This window comes from Panthera pardus, unplaced genomic scaffold (genome assembly GCF_024362965.1).
Source record: "Panthera pardus isolate Hobbes unplaced genomic scaffold, ASM2436296v1 HiC_scaffold_9, whole genome shotgun sequence".
NCBI classification, from domain to species: domain Eukaryota; kingdom Metazoa; phylum Chordata; class Mammalia; order Carnivora; family Felidae; genus Panthera; species Panthera pardus.
Window position 1 is genome coordinate 88,174 of NW_026527024.1, and position 19,910 is coordinate 108,083.

Here is a 19,910-nt window from a genome sequence, read left to right on the forward strand (position 1 = left end):
ACGCACAACTTCAAAAAGCCTCCCTCCCACCCAGGCAGGGACAGCCATCTTCTGCTGTAACTGATTCTTCAACCAGAGGTGTATCTTCACCCACTAGAGCTGTTCTCTCAGTACTACACCTAAAGGTCTGTCTCAAAAATAAGCAGATCAAATAGCCTCTCATGGTTTCCTTGTTTTCTGTGACCTGCCCGTACTATTTAACATTCATACCCAAGGCGTCCTTGCAGTCTTGACCTCAGAACGTGCCACTGTTCTGTCCTCAGCCTCTCTGCTAGCTCCTCTCTTTCCCTCCCCTCCATCCCCACGGCTCCTCTTCTGTTCCTCCACCCTTGTGTCTTGGAAAGCTCATACATCCTGGGAGGGTGGTGATCAGAGCCATTCCGATCCCTCCCAGATCCATAAATCCGGGGACTAGCATCTGCAAAGCCTTGTTTGAAGTCTGCAGTCTGCGAGGGGGACATCAAAGTGACAGGTGGAAGGAGCACTGGGGGTTCTTGACTCTGGATGAAAGAGACCAGATCTGGTTGTTTAAAAAGTAAAGACTTTAGAAGACAGATAATGAAGACAGAGAGAGAGGTGAATCAGCCCAGTTCAAGTTCCCAGCCTCGTGTGTGTGTGTGTGTGTGTGTGTGTGTGTGTGTGTGTGTGTCCGAGAGAGAGAATCTAGGATATGTTAAATACATTAAAACCAACAGAAAGAAGAGGCTTATTTTGCTCCAAAGATAAGCAGTATTCACCAGCAGGACACATAACAGGAACAATAACATACAGATATTTGTAAAAGAAATACCTGGAGTTCTAAGCTGATGTATTTAAATTTGGGGTTTGCGTTGAAATCTACTAAAGTGCTGTGAATACTCTAACATTTGGATCTAAGATGTGGTGGTTTATCGCTGTATTCTCTCTCAGCCCCCACTTCTCTAAGGGACTTGGAACTGTATTAATTGATGCCACGAGCTACCCTCTGAACCAGCACCGTCAGACCGGGTATGGGGGGGGGGGGCGGTGAGCCACCACCCACCAGCTGGGGCTAAAACCCATAGCCGCTGTGGTTTTAAAGTTGAACTTGAGCTTTTGAACCAAGCAAAAATATAATTTCAATAACGGCATCAAAGAAATGGTCTCTCTGTTGACCTTGAGATCGGTGTGGACAGCTCTGTTCCTGGTTCTGAACTGTCAGCACTGCATTCCCTTTTTGGCTTCAGCCATCCTTGTAGCTTCAGGGACAGTATTTTTCCAAGCAGTGAATGACTTATATTAATCATTCTGTCAGCATTTTCCATTTAAGCAGAGCAATGCCTAGAAACATATGTAGAAGAATCTCCTGTGATGCAAGCCCAAAAACCAAGATGGCAGCCATTAGCAAGAGTGCAAGCTTAAGAGCCGGATAGCCTGGCAGTGGATTATGGCCAATGGCCACTTCTTAGCTGTTTAACACTGGGCACATCGAGTCTCTTGGTCTCAGTTTCTTCACCTATAAAGTAAGGATGATAATAATTATCTCTGAGAGTTAGAACATGTAGTTTGGAAGAGTATCTTGTACAGCTAGTATCCGACTAATATTAGCTTTTGAAACAGGTAATAATTTATTATGCTTGCCCTGCCACTGTGGCCTCCAGAATGAATTCAGACCTCCTACATCCTCCCCATCTCAGAGCAACTCACATTTAGATGCGCATAACTGTTCCGTGCTATCAGAAACCCAGTATTCCCTCGGCCTTTATTTTGAAGTCTCCTTCTAGTTTAAATAGTTTGGATTCACAGATTCTGCATGTCCTTTGCCCTGAGGACATAAGAAAATCCATGCAGTAATAATGAACTTTAGGAAAAAATCTATTCTATTGAATGAAGTTATGAATGAGCACTCACGAACATTATCTGCAAAAGCAATTCTCCAAACCCGCGCTCTCTGTGTAGAAACTTTTTCATACATGCCCTCCGATATCTAGCTGACATAGGCTTCCCTGATCAATACTTGTCGATCATGCAGCTGCACTGAATAATGTGATCCCATCCTTCATCCCTCCCCACTCCTGAGAAATCTTCGCCATTCTGAGGCTCTCATCTTAACCAGTAATGACGGTTTATTTTACACACCTGTACTGACACTGCAGGCTTTTTTCTTATGGGTTCAAGTGGAGCATCAAGACCTAAGAGACAGTGGTAACATGTAGACTGAGAGATACAGCGGGTACGGCATCTGCAATGAGGGAGGCCAGGCCTGTCCAAGCACATAGTCGTGTTTGCCCGCTCACGAGCACAGGCCAGGAATGGCTGCCCTGGAGTAGGGTGGGGGGGGGGGGTGGTCACCTGGACCCGGAGAAGTCACACCAGTCTTTTATCCCCTCCCAATCACCGGTGCAAGGCCTTCGTGCCAGCTCACAGTTCCCCAAATGCAAATACGGTCCCGCACAGCAGACAAGAGAGAGAGAACACACCGGCCTAATCCCGGATCTTCCAGGAACACAGTGCAGTTCAAAGGTCTTTCTCTCAGGCAAGCCTGGACCAGCCAAGCTTGATGCCAACCCTTTACTCACTGTACGAGCCTGCTCAGGCTGCCATAACAACATACCCACAGATCAGGGGCTTAAATAACAAACCTGTTCTGGAAGCCGCAAGTCCAAGATCCAGATGCCAGGGTTGGTATTTCCTGAGGCCTCTCTCCTAGCTTTGTAGACTGTTGCTTCTCGCTATGTCCTCACAGGGCCATTTTCCTGTGTGCGCACAGCCCCGTGTGTCTCTTCCTCTTCTGAGAAAGGACACCAGTCACAGGAGATGAGAGCCTCACCCCTACCGTCGCATTTAACCTTAATTACCTCTGTAAAGGCCCTATCCCCCAAATATAATCACACTGGGGGTTAGTCTTCAACGTAGGGATTTGGGGGCAACGGAGTGCTTTCCAAAACACCAAAGGATTCAGGTTTCTGTACGCTCACCTTAGCCCTATTTAATTTATTCCAAGTCTCTACTTCTGTAGAATTTTGTTTATAATAAATAACAGTAATAACGACAGCTACCATTAACTGAGCATTACCACAAAGGAATGTATTATCCTCCGTTATTAATATGACCCTGCAAGGTGCTTATTGTTATGCTAATTTCACACGCCAGGAGACTGGAGCCCCAGAGGGCCTGGGGAGATCACACAGGCAGTGAGCAGCAAAGCCAATGTAGGAAAGTAGATCTTTGTTTTTGTTTTTTTTTAACGTTTATTTATTTTTGAGACAGAGAGAGACAGAGCATGAACAGGGGAGGGTCAGAGAGAGGGAGACACAGAATCCAAAGCAGGATCCAGGCCCCGAGCTGTCAGCACAGAGCCCGACGCGGGGCTCGAACTCACGGACCGCGAGATCATGACCTGAGCCGAAGTCAGCCGCTCAACCGACTGAGCCACCCAGGCGCCCCTGTTTTTGTTTTTTTAATTTTTTTGACATGTATTCACTTTTGAGAAACAGGGAGAGATAGAGCGTGCATCGGGGTGGGACAGAGAGAGAGGGAGACACAGAATGGGAAGCAGGCTCCAGGCTCTGAGCTGTCAGCACAGAGCCCGACGAGGGGCTCCAACTCAGGAACCGTGAGATCATGACCCGAGCTGAAGTCGGCACTTAATCAGCTGAGCCACCCACGCACCCCTGAAAGTAGGTCTTTGTGACCACAGCTCATGCTTTCCTCACCCCGTTTGCTGCCTCTGGTCTGTCACACTGTGCCTTGCGTCACAGCGTACCGTGAGTGACGCTTGCCATTAACCCTCGGGCAAGAAGTAGCTCTCCTCCGTCTCTTTAGCAACGCCTTTCCCAACACCTTGCACGTGTGAACCGGCCAGTGGCTTTGTGTTTCTCACCACCGTGCAGCAACTCCCCTTTATACCCGTCCTTTCCCTCCCACCTGCTTCCCCCCACCTGCGGGCAGCACCCCCCTGCCTCTTTATCCTGAAGCCCTCTTCCCAGGGATATGCTCTTGGATACTCTTCCTTTTTTAAAGAAAAGTGTATTTATTTACTGTGAGAGAGAAAGAGAGAGAGAGAGGCAGGAGAAGGGGAGAGAGAGAGAGAGAGAGAGAGAGAGAGAGAGAGAGAGAGAGAGAGAATCCCAAGCAGGTTCCGCATAGTCAGCGCGGAGCCCGACAAAGGGCTCAGACTCCTGAACCTCAAGACCATGACCTGAGCTGGAATCAAGAGTCAGAGTCTTAATCAACTGGGCCACCCAGGTGCCCCTTGGATGCTCTTTCCTTTAGCTTCTCAGTGAAGTTATCCTGATGGCCCTATTTAAAATTGTAACCACCCCCACACCACTCCTACTCCTGATCGCACTTAACCCTACCTGACTTCTTTTTCTCATAGTGGTCGTTACCTTCTAACACACAATGTACTTCACATGCTTATTGAGTTTATTGTTCAATTTTTCCCTTCCCTTCTGCAAGTTGGTAAGCTTTCCAAGGGTGAGGACTTTCTAAAGACCTTCCAAACATCTAGACAAGGACTGGCTCATAGTAGATATGAAATAAATAATTATTGATGGATACATTAGATTTCCCATGTGTAAGCCTTGGTGTGATTCCTTTCTGGGGTGAATGAATGGCCAGTCTCTCTAGGCAAGGATACTCTGTAATCCTACTTAGCTCCTTAGAAAAAGACTAAGCTCTGAGTTTGACAACATTGTATTTTTAGAATTCCTCTTGATCATTATTTTCACCTGTTTTGCTTCATTTACTACCTGATTCTTTTTGCCCCAATCCTTTGTGCTTTTGGCGGTTGTATTATTCATTATGGGTAGATAAAGTCTTTTCATAATTAATCTTTAATTGCAATACTGGAATAGCATTTCACATGAAAAATGATTTACAAATTAAACCCACATCTCACCTTGGGTAATTATCACAGGTCTGACTAATGTGCATAAAGCCCTCGCAAGGCAGGGAGCGCTCTCCAATGACAGTGTGTTGATTTTTTAATTAACAAAGGTTAAGTAGCATTTTTGCTTGCAGACCTACAATTTAAACTTCTGACATTTGTCACCAAGAAAGATTTCTATAGAGCACATAAGTTGAACTCAAGTAATTATCACCGGTTCTAGTGTATTAACATCTTTTGCATAACACATAATGACCATTTTCGGGACAAAACATTTTCTCCTTCATATCGACTAGATCAGTAAAAGTACTTTCCAGCTCACTGACCCATTTAATAAATCAAGGGTCATCTAAGTAAGAAAAGTGCATAATTTATTTAGTTTTCTTTTATACAGAGAGAAATGGAGTATTCCATTTACCTGCTTTATGAATTAAGAAGAGGGAGTACAAAACCTTATGTAATGAATGCAACAAATAAAAATTAGAACACAGTCATATTTTATGGTCAATTAACAGAAGTGGGGGGAAGGTCAGGCAATGGTACAAAGAAGTAAAGTTAGGAGAAACTGAGAGTAATTTACTGAAATAAAGAGACGGAGACACATAAACACAGAGGGAGGTTGTACATCACGAGCTGGACTAATTTAGAGCTGAAAGGAACCAGAGACAGAATCTAGTTCAAACCCCCTTTTTATGGACAGGAAAACCTGATGCTGAGAGAGATTAAGTGACTTGATGAGACCCACGCACCTAACCTAGAATGGTCAACAGCCGTGATAGGGAGAGATATACAGACGCAGAGGCAGAATGACTGATAGATGTAGAGCCTCAGAATGGCCACGACCAGAAGGAATCAAAGACAAAGAGGCAGAGAGACAGAAAAACCCCTTGAGGACTGTATACAGAAATAATTAAGTACATACACATAAATCTGTTTACCTTAGTCACATAATAAAAATATGATCTAACCTAGATTTATTTGTTCTGCCAACTGGACCTTTTCAAATCTCCAAAAATTTTTTTTCGTCTTAACATTGAAAACATTCTTCTTCAAACTTGCAACTATTAGTAAGACCCATTAAATAGAAGTTATTTCTAAATTACAATACATTCTGGATAGATTGAAGATCACAGTGCTAAGAGAAGTAAAATCATAAAAGTGCTAGAAGAAAATATAGTTGAATAATTATATTATTTTGGATTGGGTTTATTATATTATTTTTAGGTTAGGCTTTATAAAAGCTTAATACCAAAGGCACAAACTGTACAAATAAGAAAGATGGAGGGGACTATATAAACAACATAAACATTCATAGAGAAAAAGAAACACCATATATAAGTTAAAGACACAGTCTGGAAGAATATAGTCGCCAAATTTATAACAGAGTTAAAGCCAAAAATACTGTTATTGATCAATAAGAAACATACCCTCTCCTATTTCCCCCAAATAGGAAAAGACATGAAGAACCAAAAACTAACAGTGGTGAGAACATAAAAATGTATTCAACTCACAGTGTTTGAAGCAATGCAAATTAAAACAATAAACTCTTCTTTTTTTTTTTTTTTTTAGCCTATAAATTCAAAAGCATTCTGCCAAGTATCCCAATAGACGTGGAAAAGGTGGGAATCTCATGCCCTACCCGTGAAATACAGATTGACAAATTCTTAGAGGAAATTGTACTCCAAATGCTTTTAAAATGTATCTGCCTTTGTATCCAGCGACTGCACTTCTAAGAATTAATTCTAAGGACATATTGAACAAGTGTGCAAAGGTTTTTACAAGGGTATTTATTAGAGTGTCCTGTAAAATGAAAATGGGCGTGAGCTTAAAAGCCCAATGGTAGGAATGGCAAAATAAGTTACAGAGCATTCACAAGATGAGATGCTTCACAGATGGCAAACGAGATGTTCCAGTTGTACGTTTATTGCTTGGAGAACGTTTTATGATATATTAAGTGCAAAAAGCAAATTTCAAACCAACGTGTATATCGTGCTCTCACTTCTTCCTTTGTTTTATTTTTTCACACATATGTATGTTCATAGCTAAAAGTAGAAAAGGCTATGTGCTGAAAGTAGTAGTTATAGCTGAGTAGCATTCCAGATTCTCTTCTTCATCTTGCTTATCAGTGTGTTTATGGTTTCCGCACTGAAAAACTATTACGTTTGTAATAAGGAAAAGGGGCAGGAGATATCGAAAAACAATGATTTAAAAATTTCTGTGTATTTTGATAGGATATAATTGTCTTAATTGACTAGCAATGAAAATTCAAACGGCTAGGCGTTTATTGAACAAGAGGCCCTTTGGAAAGCCCTGACTGCAAAAGCGAAAGCCATGGTCACCAAATTGAAATGTTAACACATGGATTGGAATTCTTCCAAATCATAGCAAAGGCCCAAATTCTCTTCAGCGCAGGGGTGTATGAAGCTGGGCTGACGAGCAGATTGCAAAGTGGGAAATCCTTCAAAGTGGCTGTTTTTAATAACTTCCTTTGCCATCTACTATTCCGGAGCTTTGATCAAACAGAGCATTGGCCTCCCTTCAACTAATCCTCTACTCAATTATTTCATTTGATAATAAATAACAGTCCCTGGAGAATCATCATTCAAACCTATGTACTACACAATGAGAGAATGCGAGGCTTGGGTTTATAAAGATAACAGAGCCAGTCACTTGCCATTTCAGGGCTGAGGATTTACAGACATAAGCAAACGAATACATCTCTGCGCCTAAAGCCTTTGATCCACCCGCCCTGTCTGATGAGTCCCCTCGATGGTGTGCTTCTTCTCAACATACCAGAATAAGTGATCAGAATCCATCCCCAGCTACCAGTCTCATCCAAACACTGACAATCCAATTGATCACCCCACTTTTAAAGGCATCCCAGCCTATATCTCGGAAACATGTACATCGATGGGGACGCTGACCCTGAAGCCCTTCTTCTGCATTAAGTGGTCAACACAGAACAGAATACCATATGCTCGAAATTAAGACAGGACTAACACAACTTTGCCACTGTGGAGCTATGACTCCTTGAGTAAACCTCTGAACTTTCCTAAGCTTCAGGCTTCTCATCCGTACAGTGGGGATAATGATGATAATGCCCACCTCGCCAGGCTGTTGGGTGAATCGGGTGAATGACATAAGTAAGGTGCTTCGTAGAGTGCCTACTACATCGCCCTCAAGAGAAGGTCACTTTGGGTTTTTTTTGTTTTTTTTTTAACGTTTATTTATTTTTGAGACCGAGAGAGACAGAGCATGAATGGGGGAGGGTCACAGAGAGAGGGAGACACAGAATCTGAAACAGGCTCCAGGCTCTGAGCTGTCAGCACAGAGCCCGATGCGGGGCTCGAACCCACGGACCGTGAGATCATGACCTGAGCCGAAGTCAGACGCTTAACCGACCAAGCCACCCAGGCGCCCCGAGAAGGTCACTTTGTTAACGGTATTTTTTTCTAAATCCCCAGCAGATATTTCTTTTAATAATTTTAATGACCGATCATTTTATTTAATTTCCAGAAAAGTCATTACTCCAAGACGCAGACATGTGTGTAAGCTTGAGCTCCTCCTTTTGTACCAGCTGCTTAAAAAAATCGCAGCCAAGGTTCTTCTAGACATAATTAAATTCACTTGTGATATAATGCTCCAATGACTCAATGAAATTTGTTAGGAATATTTTAATATTTTCATGCTCATGAGCCTCTAACGCTGTAACTTAGGAAATCACAGTGAAATGCTCTTTGTGCTATATGTCTTGCAATGGCATTTAGACAAAAGCGGTGAAATCTAACCTGACCTGGTAATAAGTGTGCTATGGCTGACTTCCATGTAAAATTATCAATTCCAACTTCTGACCACCCCAGAAGCCCCGGGAAGCCTTCATGTGAACTTCATAGCCAAGTATTTCCTAAGACAAAAACCAGGACCCAGGTCGTGTGGTCACATTTCAAATGGATTTATGCCTTCCAACTAATTGACTTGTTAGCTATGCTAATATATTCATGTTTCTCTGCCTCTTTATATTTCTTTCAATAGATAATGCTTTGGAAGTGAATGCCATAAGATTAAAACAACAACAACAAAGAAACCTAGAGATTTCTATAAACTTCTTTAGGAAACCAGATTAGATTTCCAAAATGGTGTATATGATTTTTGTGTATCTCCAAACATCTTCTTTCTGTGGCAAATTTATGGCTTCTCAGAAGACAGCCTCTTTTCATTAGACATTGTGGCCTGAGGGGGAAAAGCTTCTAGCTTTTGCTATTAGGCAGGGCTGGCTCGAAAGTGAGAATGCTGGCCGCACTTAGCAGCCTCCTTGCCTCCCGCCACTGGGTCCGGGAGCCACAGCAGAGGTAATCCCGTCTGAGCCCTGTGCCTTCTGTCGTTCCCAGGTGGTGCCGGGGGCCAGCAGGGTTTCCTGGGCTGCATCCGCTCCCTGAGGATGAACGGGGTGACGCTGGACCTGGAGGAAAGAGCCAAGGTCACTTCCGGGTTCAAATCTGGATGTTCGGGCCACTGCACCAGCTACGGGGCCAACTGTGAGAACGGGGGCAGGTGCCTGGAGAAGTACCACGGCTACTCCTGTGACTGCTCCAACACGGCCTACGATGGGACCTTCTGCAACAAGGGTAAGGCAGAGCCACTTTCCACAGCCGTTTTTACAGATAAACCCAAATCATCTATTTCATGGTTTGTTCAACTGTCCACAGTGTGCTCTATTCCGAGAGTAAGGTGTTCAGAATTCTCCCGCCTTAGGTGAGAAGTCTCCCATTCATTCTCTGATCTCTGTCCATTCATTCTCTGAACCATTCATTCTCTGATCTCTGTCATTCGCTGAAAGGAGAGGAGCTCCGGATATGTGTGTGAGGAATCTCAGCCCAATTCCGGCAGACCACGCACGGCCTAGAACATTCCAAAGCAAATATCCCCATAACACCTTAATGGTGAGTGACAGAGTAGGTGGCCTCTGAAAGGTGGACTCAGGCCTGACCCTCCCACTCAGGGAGGTCAGAGGGGGTCTGTCGGCGGGCTCGAAGACTGATGGATTGTTGCTGTGGATCAGTCAGGACAGCCGGCAGTCCGGATGCCTGCCCCACCCCCCAGCCCTGGCTGCCAAGAGACTGGATTTGAGCTGGACTCACAAGGAAACCTGTCTGGCCAGTTATTGCCACTTTCATTATTAGAACCCAGACACATGATGCCTCTATGCGTGGTTCTCAGCCTGAGCCGAACTGCAGGAATGATCACCACCTCTGATCAGTCAGCTTCGAGCACCTGTTACTGGTGCAGTAGTTCAGGCTTGAGTGAGTCTTTAATCCCTAATAAATCCTGCAGGGCCAATCAGCAGACTACGGGAGCCCGATGCATATACATGTTGTCATTCAAGATACACCCCGTGATTCTTCCGTGACTGGAAGAAATGCCCTTACCTGGTCTGTGGCTTCCATTCCCATGCGTAAACAAGAGGGACGGAGCCCGGGACAGCTGGCGCTTTGCCTAAGCTCCCCCTGAAATGCATGTAAATCACTCTTCCCTGTCTAAATGAATGTATAGTATTTGGGTAAAGTTTTCTGTAAACGGTCGGTATATCTCTTAATAAGAAGCTTTACATAAGTAGCCTATTCATACTCTCATGAATACATGGGGGATGGTTTATGCTGGCATTATTCACACAAGATGCCACACAGAAGGAGGAATTGTTCCATAACATGCTCTGTACATCCAGGCTACTCTCTGGCGGTGCTACAATATGAGCATACAAATGAGGTCAGGCAGGGTTTGAGGAATGAGCGCAAGACAACAACAGAGGTGGAAAAGAACACCATTGCTGAATAATGGCATACCACGTTAACAGTGCTATTACAGGGCTTTTTTTCTGCTCGGAATAACACGGTTCCATGATTTTCCTGTGCCACACAATGGGATGGGTTTGCAGAACACATTAATTTTGCACTTGTAGAAATGACAGTCTTGCAATTACCATCCATTGTGCTCGATGCTAATTTAATGCAGTCATTCCATTGCCAAAGTGATGTCTGAATGCAATCAAGTAAGTCTTAATGCCTGGGAGATTCCACTACATAAGTACCAATCTAAAGAATATCATGATCCCCTCATTTTTTTGGAGAGTTGGGTTAAACACAATGGCTCATACAAAACTTCTGGGGGTTAATAAGCAATATTCACAAATAGAAAGGCAGGAGCCAACGTTAGAGACAAAGCTAAACGGAGCTTGTGTGTTTCCCATGACATTATTTCAAAGAATTTACACAAAGGACACCTAAATATTCTCTTAATGTCTGTTTAGCAGGGCAAGTTTATGTTTGACTCAATTCAGGGCTTTAACAAAAGCAAAAATAAAAGCCGAAAAACATATTTGGAAAGTATCCGTGGGCCTCTTTCTGAGTCAATACAGGTATCCTCTTGACCTGGGGAGAAAAATGGTAGTTCTGGTTGAAAAGAATCGAGCTTCGTTTGCAAGCTCCTTCATGGACTTCGTCTTCCCTGTGACGCCCCCAGCCAGGTGCCCCCTCTGTTTCTGGGTCACCTCCCAGGGAGACTCGAGCCGTGTGCAGCTCCTATAACCACACCCTTGCAGTGGGGCTGTAGCCAAAAAACTCAACCTCTAGAGAGAGTGGCCACAGTCACCTGCCGAAGAGTCAGTTCATGCAAGTCCTTCGTGGGCCGTCCTTGGATAATACAGGTCTGCGCTTGTGGATGTGAGAGTGTTCACAACATTTTGCTAAGTGAATGAGGCAGGTCCCGCTATACCATGGACACTCTGATTACATGTTTATACAAAATCAGACACACACACACACACACACACACACACACGCACACACGCACACAGGAGGAAAGCAAACTATAAGAAAACACACCAATATAGTGACTTCCATTATTTTTAGGGGAGGTAAAAACCCTGTATTTACTTTCATTTCTGTGGTGCTATATTTTCTACTCTTTATACACCGACGTATTCTCTGACTTCCTCGTTTGTTCCTGTTTGGGGGAAGAGCAGTACTAAGAGGCAGAGTTCTGGTCAAAGGTCAGCTGTCTCTGCTTGGACAATATCTAATTGTGAACCAGAAATCAGACACAACCTGACCATGCGATCTGGAACGGAGTGGCATCTCCGGTGAAAGTTGCATAGAGTTAAATTGGCCTCGAAAGATTCATCTCTCACTGCACTGAACAGAGCCCAGTTCTTTACCCTGCTTGCGGGCACTAGAGGAGGGATTGCGTTGTTGGGACCAAGGTGTATGAAAATAAAAACCTTGAGACATTTGTGTCACACTCAGCCACGCGCGAGGTGCACACTAGGACAGGCAAGGACCCAATGTAGCCAAGGGGGCAAACCAGCCAGGGGTCTCCCAGGGTATGAGGCCATCAGGGGAATGGTGGCAAACGGCACACGCTATTTAAATTCTCTGTTTCTCTCTCTTCCTCTCCTTCTTTCCTTCCTTCCCTCCCCCCTCCCTCATTTCTTCCTCTCCCCTCTAGCTCTCAGCCCCCACCACCTCGATCTGCATCTACCTCCTCCCCCTCTCTCATTATCCATCCCCCACACCCTGGGAGCACATTCCTTGTCTCAGCCTCTATCTCTGACTCAATCCTTCCACCTCCCCTACCTACTTTCCCTATTTCTCTTTCTCTTCAAGGAATATATGGCTGTGTTTGTAAATCAAATTACCATGAGCTGCCATGTCATTAAGCTCAGGAGGACAGGGCTGGATTCAAGCAACTCGCACCTGACGACTCCCTTTTGCTTTGTAGATGCTGCACTTTTACTCACAATCCCCTGCCAGCAAATCTATATACACGAGAAAGATCTTTTTGCCTTCCTGTAGCCTCTTATCAGGGAGGCTCCCAGCTTTCTTCAAATGAATCTATAAAGATTTGATCACCAGCTCAGGCATTAGCTCTCCCAGGGCCACCTGCATATTAATAGGTGTGCTGGCTTGGGGGGGGTACTCATGGTTCAGCTGTGGGTCTGGGTGTATCATCTCCAGGATCAGTGGGGACCTACACGGGGGACCAAATGGATGGTTGCCTGGCCATGCCAAGGCTAGTTTTCGCTAATTAGGCCCATTTCTTCTTAGAGAGTCAAACCCTAAAACACTGGAAAATTTTATGACTATCAACCTCAGTTTTATTCAAACCAGAAATTACCCACATCTTTAGAAGCAAACTCTCTCTGTGTTTTTAAACCAGAGGCAAAAAAAAAAAAAAAAAAAAAAAAAAAAAAAAAAAAAACCAGACCTGTAGTGGCTACAACAATTTCTATATTTAATTTTCGTAATTAAATGCTATAGTAGCTAAATAGTGTCCACCTCCCCCAAATTCATGTCCCCCCGGGAACCTTAGAACATGACCTTGTTTGGAAATACGGTCTTTGCGGATGTGATTAAGGCAAGGTCATACTGGGTTAGGGTGGATCCTAAATCCAATGAGAGCGACCTTAGAAGAAGAGGCCAGGACACATACAGACACACAGTCACAAGGGGGAAGGCCACGTGAAGATGCAGGCAGAGATTCAAGCGGTGCAGCCACAAGCCAGGGGACGCCTGGGCCACCAGAGGCCGGAAGAGGCAGGAGGGACCCTCCCCTAGAGCCTTCAGAGGAAGCGTAGCCCTGATAACACCTTCATTTTCGACTTCCACCCCAAAACTGCAAGAGAAGCAATTTCTGTGGTTTTAAACCACCCAATTGGTGGCACTTTGCAATGGCAGCTCCTGGAAACTAACGCACGTCCTAATAAAAATCCTCCATGTTGGGGCTCCTGGGCGGCTCGGTCAGGTGAGCGTCTCACTCTCGATCTCGGCTCGGGTCATGATCTCGAGGTTGGTAGGTCCAAGGGCCATGCCATGCTCTGTGCTGACAGTGTAGAGCCTGCTTGGGATTCTCTCTCTCTCTCTCTGCCCCTCCCCCACTCACGTGCACTCTCCCTCTCTCTCTCAAAATAAATATATAAACTTAAAAAAAAATCTTCAGTGTTTAATTCCTGCTGTGAAGACAGCTGACATTCGCTGAGAACTTACTATGGGTTGAACGGTGTGCTAAGCTCTGTGATGGTGTTAACATCACCTAATACTCATGACAACCCTATGAGGTAGGTGCTATTATTATCATCCCCATTTGACAGAGAAGGAGATTGAGACACAAATGGGTGTAGCAACTTGGCCAGTGCTCACAAGGCACGAAGTAGGAGGACTGGGATTTGGATGCAGGCATTTGACTGGAAGTTCGTATTCTTCACCGCTGGGTAGTATTGCTTCTCACCAAGGCTTGGTCCTTCATGTAGGTTGATACAAAACTAAAGACAGAACCCCAAATCTTAAAGCTTTTTAGTTATTGTGATTTGGTATAAAAAAAAAAAAAGCAGAATTTTAGGGGCGCCTGGGTGGCTCAGTAAGTTAAGCATCTGACTTCCACCCAGGTCATGATCTCGCGGTCCCACCTCGGGCTCTGTGCTGACCACTCAGAGCCTGGAGCCCGCTTCGGGTTCTTTGTCTCCCTCTCTCTCTGCCCCTCCCCTGCTCTCACTCTGTCTCCCCTCCCTCAAAAATAAACATTAAAGAATTTTTTTTTAAAAAGCAGAATTTTATTGGATACAGAATATATCACAAATTTTTTTTAGGATATAAGATCCGAACAAAGACTTTCCCTCTCTTTCTTGTTTTGTAGGGGTGGGAACATATAGGTGTAAGCTGTATTTATTGATTGATTCATTTGTTTAGTAAGCATTCAGTGAATACCTAATGTGTCTGAAAGCCTTGAATGTGTGGTTGAGTCTGACTACATTGAAATTTTCAAAACATTCCAATGGTTTATTGCTACAGAAACAGGGAAATCTACAGTGTATGAAAGCAGTGGATGTGAATTAGCTGTCACCCAGGCTGCTGCAAACACTTCTTCATTATGATCCCTTCACCGCACCAAGTTTAGCAAGAATTTATCATCCGGAGGCACAAAAATATCCCCTAATTCACTTGTCTGCACTTTTTTTCCTATAAAAATTTTCACGTTCGTCTGCCAAACCAGAATTGCAATTGGAAAAATACCTACCTTTAAATAGTCTGAAGCCATTTTCTGAGCTTAGGGAGTTCTGTTTGCTTCTCAAACATTCGTTTGTTGGTTGCTCAGATAAAGGCCAAAATTAGAGGGAGCATGGTCCCAGGACTGCAGAGCGACTGAGTGGTGGACTAGAGGTCACCGCCATCATTAAAGTCGCTGGAGCACACACCGCCTCACCGTGGTCCCGCGATGTCTCCTGCTCCCCAATGAGTCTCCTGACTCTGACTTGACATTTCAAGACCTGTATTGTTAACGTGATAGAAGAAACTGGGCATGGCCATCTCAGACCCCACATAGAAAATGGAGGACGGACTTGAATGTGAGTTTGAATCCAGCTTCCGCACTTGCGGGTTCTGTAACCTTGAGCAAACTCTTCAGCTCCCCTTGGCCTCATCTTCAGAACTACAAAACACCCGCTTCTTAATTCCACCGTGAGCATCGCATGGAATGGTGTGAACAGCTTTCCAAATAAGATAGTCTGGCACATCAGTCCAACAGCAGATGTCACTTTCCATTCTCAACACTCCTTCCTTTTTTTTTTTTTTTTTTTTTTTTTTTTTTTTGCTGGTGTTGTTGTTTTCACTTTAAATCATGTCATTCCTTAGTCCTTCCCTAAAAGCTTTAAATGTCAGATGCCTAACTGGCATCATTCGATTACCTCCGAGTATTGGCTTGCCACTCTGCTACTTCTGGAGCAAGGGCAGTGTCATAAAATGTCCATTCTACTTAGTTATGGTCACGGTAACAGTATTCTGAAGGTGGAAATGTAGTGTCCACGCCTAAACCCTGATGGACTGAGGAATATGTAGTGATTCTGGAAGGTGTAATTGGAGGATTGGAGGCAATCATCCCTGCATGGGGTCGTGCCTGGTTGTGCAGTTCCTGGTGCAAATTATCCACCCCGTCAAGAGTCAGCTTGGGTCACCTCAGCAATGGCTGCGTCCCTTCCTAATACAAAGCCCAACCAGAGCCAGGCGAGCCCAAAAGAGTTCAGAACTCCATTTTGCTGGAGGGAGGCCTCAGACACAAGTCCCAGGCAGACCTCGAGAGGAGAGAGGATTTCCATCGTGCCTCCTATCTCATGGAGGGTGGGAGGAGGCAGCTTTGCCCAAAGCACCGTGAAGATGGCACAAAGGCTACATCTCCATGACGCCAGGCACAGCGAGCAGAGTAAATCCAGGGCCTGTTTTTCTGTTTTGTTTTTTCTTTTAGAGCAGATTTGAAGATTTTGGGAAGGGGAAGTGAGGGATGAATTAATAGAAAACCTTATGAACAAATGGGAGAGAAAAAGAAAAGAAATACTGGAATTATGTACCATAGAATCTGTCCCCTGTGTGGAAGGAACTAGGGTAAGCTATTGGCGACAATGGCCTACCCACCCCTGTCTTCCTCCCAGCCTGCAGGAGAGTTTCGAACCAGCAGAGAGAGATGCCTTTCACAGGCTTCTTTTTCATTTCCAGTTTGAACAGGAGGCTTTGTAGGTTTGGATGAAGGCCCAAAAGCACAAGAATAGAATTCTTTTTCCCTTTCCTCTTAATGTGTTATTCAAGAGAAGAAAATATCCCTTCTCTAGGTTTCTTAAAACTTCAAACCTTAAGCTACAACTTAAAAATATCATAGAAACATAGGAAGATAATCTACTTAAATGTCTTAGAAAAAAAGAAGGAAAAAGTAAGAAAATACTTACGGGCAAAAAGCTCATAAATACTTAGGGATCAAAGAATAACCTTTTGACTTGATTCCAAAAGGCCAAAGCTGCAGAGATAGCTGGCACATCACTGTCGGATTTCATGGTGGGCAAATACATTTCCCCTGGCCTGGGTGGCTCAGTTGGTTGAGCGTCCAATTTTGGCTCCAATCATGATCTCACGGTTCATGAATTCGAGCCCTGCATGGGGCTCTGTGCTAACAGCTCAGAGCCTGGGGTCTGCTTCGGATTCTGTGTGTGTGTCTCTCTCTCTGTCCTTCCCCCATTCACTCTGTCTCTCTCTCTCTCTCTCTCTCTCTCTCTCACACACACACACAAATAAATAAAAACATTAAATTTTTTTAAGAATTAACACATTCATTTCCCCTGGCCTGGGGATTTTTGTAGGGTCCCAGATATAAAGAAAAACCTGGCCAATTAACTTCCCTAGAGGAAAGGATTTAAAAACTCATTGGGTACATAACACCTGGGTGGCTCAGTCAGTTGAGCATCCAACTTGGGCTCAGGTCATGAGCTCAAAGTTCATGAGTTCGAGCCCCGCATTGGGTTCCCTGCTGTCAGTACAGAGTCCCCTTCGGGTCCTCCCTCCCCCACCCTCTGTCTCTCTCTGCCGCTCCCCTGCTCACACTCTCTCTCTCAAAAATAAATAAACATTAAAAAAAAATCCAGCAGGTAAAGCAAGCCCTTTCTAAAACACTAAACATTCTAGAGAAGACAGTTTGGGAGGGCTTTTTTTCTTTTAATTCCAGTGTAGTGAACATACAGTGTTATATTAGTTTCAGGTATACAGTCTATTGACCCAACAAGTCTATATATTACTCAGTGCTCGTGAAGGTAAATGTACCCTTTAATCTATCTGTTTCACCCATCCCACACCACCACCACCACCACCGCCCCTCTGGCAACCACCTGTTTGTTTTCTATAGTTAAGAGACAGTTTTTTGGTGTGTCTCTTTTTTTCCCCTTTGTTTGTTTTGTTTCTTAAATTCCACATGAGTGAAATCATATGGTATTTGTCTTTCTCTGACAGCCTTACTTTGCTTAGCATTATGCTCTCTCTAGTTCCATCCATGTTGTTGCAAATGGCAAGATCTCATCCCTTTATATGGATGAGTAACATTCCTCTGTGTGTGTGTGTGTGTGTGTGTGTGTGTGTGTCCCATCTCCTTTATCCATTCATCTATCAGTGAACACTTGGGCGGCTCCCATGATTTAGCTATTGTAGGGGGTATAGCTCAGTGGTAGAACATTTGACTGCATAATTTAGCTGTTGTAAAGAATGCTGCAGTCTACATAGGGGTGCATATAGCCTTTCGATTTAGTGTTTTCTTATTCTTTGGGTAAATACCCAGTAGTGCAAGTACTGGATCATAGGGTAGTGCTATTTTCAGTTTTTTGAGGACCCTCCAAACTGTCTTCCACAGTGGCTGTACCAGTTTGCATTCCCAACAACAGTGCACAAGGGTTCTTTTTTCTCCACATCCTTGCCAACACTTGTTTCTTGTGTTGTTGATTTTAGCCATTCAGACAGGTGTGAGGTGACATCTCATTGTGGTTTTGATTTGCATTTCCCTGATGATCTTATGCCGTGCCCAGAAATAAATTCAAAATCGATCAAGGACCTAAAGGTGAAACCTGAAACCATAAAAACCCTAGAAGAGAGCATAGGCAGTCATTTCTCTGACATCAGCCATAACAACATTTTTCTAGATATGTCTCCTGAGGCAAGGGAAACAAAAGCAAAATAAACTACTGAGACTACATCAAAATAAAAGGTTCTGCACAGCAAAGGAAACAATTAACAAAACTAAAATACAACCTACAGAATGGGAGAAGGTATTTGCAAATGACATGTCTGATAAAGGGTTAGTATCTAAAATATATTAAAAACATATACAACTCAACACCAAAAGACCAAGTAATCAATTTAAAAATGGGCAAAAGACATGAACAGTCATTTCTCCAAAGAGGACATCCAGATGGCCAACAGACACATGAGAACACAGTTTTTGGACTTTGCTTTAGGTATGGGATGAATAGCAATTTTTCAAATTCGTGTCATTTTCTAATACCCCACCAGGTTTGGGACCTTTTTGGATACAACCGATTTTTCCGTGTGTGTTGTTGAATGCTTTTATTCTTCATCCTTCTGCAATAAGCGGAACTCTAAATAATGTGAAGTTTACAAAACTAACGCTGTCACTTTCCATGGCTTCCGATGTGTTTCTTTCATGAACCTAAAAGGAACCAGTCTAATAATTTGTTTTCAGGGTTTTGCTCTTAAATCACTCACACTTTCAAGCAGGTTCATTCACCACAGTCCGTATTTTCCTTGAGCACTTCACATCTGCAGGGCGTAAAGACCTGCCCCTGACAAGCAGTTCTCTGCCCCACAACCTTTTTGCGTGCTCATCATTTCTAGCGGGCAGCTCTGGCCTTAGCCGTTGGGCTCATTCTAAGCATCGTTTGGCTGGAGGAGATTTACTTTCTTCAGTGATCAAGCCTGGAGGTTTTTGAACTGACTTGTCAAATGCTTTTAATTGGCCCATCTTATAGATCAACCTGACTTTGACCTCATTTACATATCTTTCCCTCTATCAGTTGTGCTTGATTATAGTCATGGTTGACTTAGGTAAGCGGATATTTTACTTTTTTTTTTCTCCTGTTAAGGCCAAATCCACAGGAAGTGGAAATTATTAGGCCCATCTGAGTTCTCTGAGCCATCCCTTGCTTGGCATTTTAAAGGTATTATTTTCATGAGGTCTGGACACATGAAGTGATGAGTTCACTAAAAATAAGGTGGCTTCTAAACTTCTATAAAGCAAAGATTCTCAATTGAATTGAATTATTGGCAGTAAAAATTAACAGGTCCATGTGCTGTAGGAGTGAAGTAATGTCAGGGAGCTGATCATTAGTAATAATTTAATTTCTTCACATGCATGGAGCACAAGTTTAGTGTAATGTGGGAACACCTACTAAAAGCTTACTATGTGGGAAGCAGTGAATTGACAGAGACAAATGAGACCAGGCTTGGAATGAAGTGGAGATGACTGACCCAACTGCAATATAAAGGGAAAACGAGACAGAAAGTGCTGAGTGAAACCTACATATGGAACCAACCCATTCTGAAGATTCTAACGGTAAAGCCACTTTTAAAGTCTCATCAGCATGGCTAATCGTAGTAGGTCTCAACCTAATTCTGGGGCCAGGAGTTTGACTAAGGGAGAAGACTCTTTAAAAAACGTTTTTCATGAATGAATCTCAAGTCTAAGGATTTAA

General features: G+C 43.8%; 1 protein-coding gene across 1 annotated transcript in view; it reads left to right on the forward strand.

Moving 5' to 3' along the window:
* The window catches only part of CNTNAP2 (contactin associated protein 2), a 259,111-nt gene that overhangs the window by 45,172 nt on the left and 194,029 nt on the right, over nt 1-19,910 (forward strand). The window contains exon 5 of the mRNA XM_053898623.1: nt 9,238-9,474. Within this exon, the coding sequence (XP_053754598.1) occupies nt 9,238-9,474 (237 nt within the window). The remainder of the gene's footprint in view (nt 1-9,237; nt 9,475-19,910) is intronic.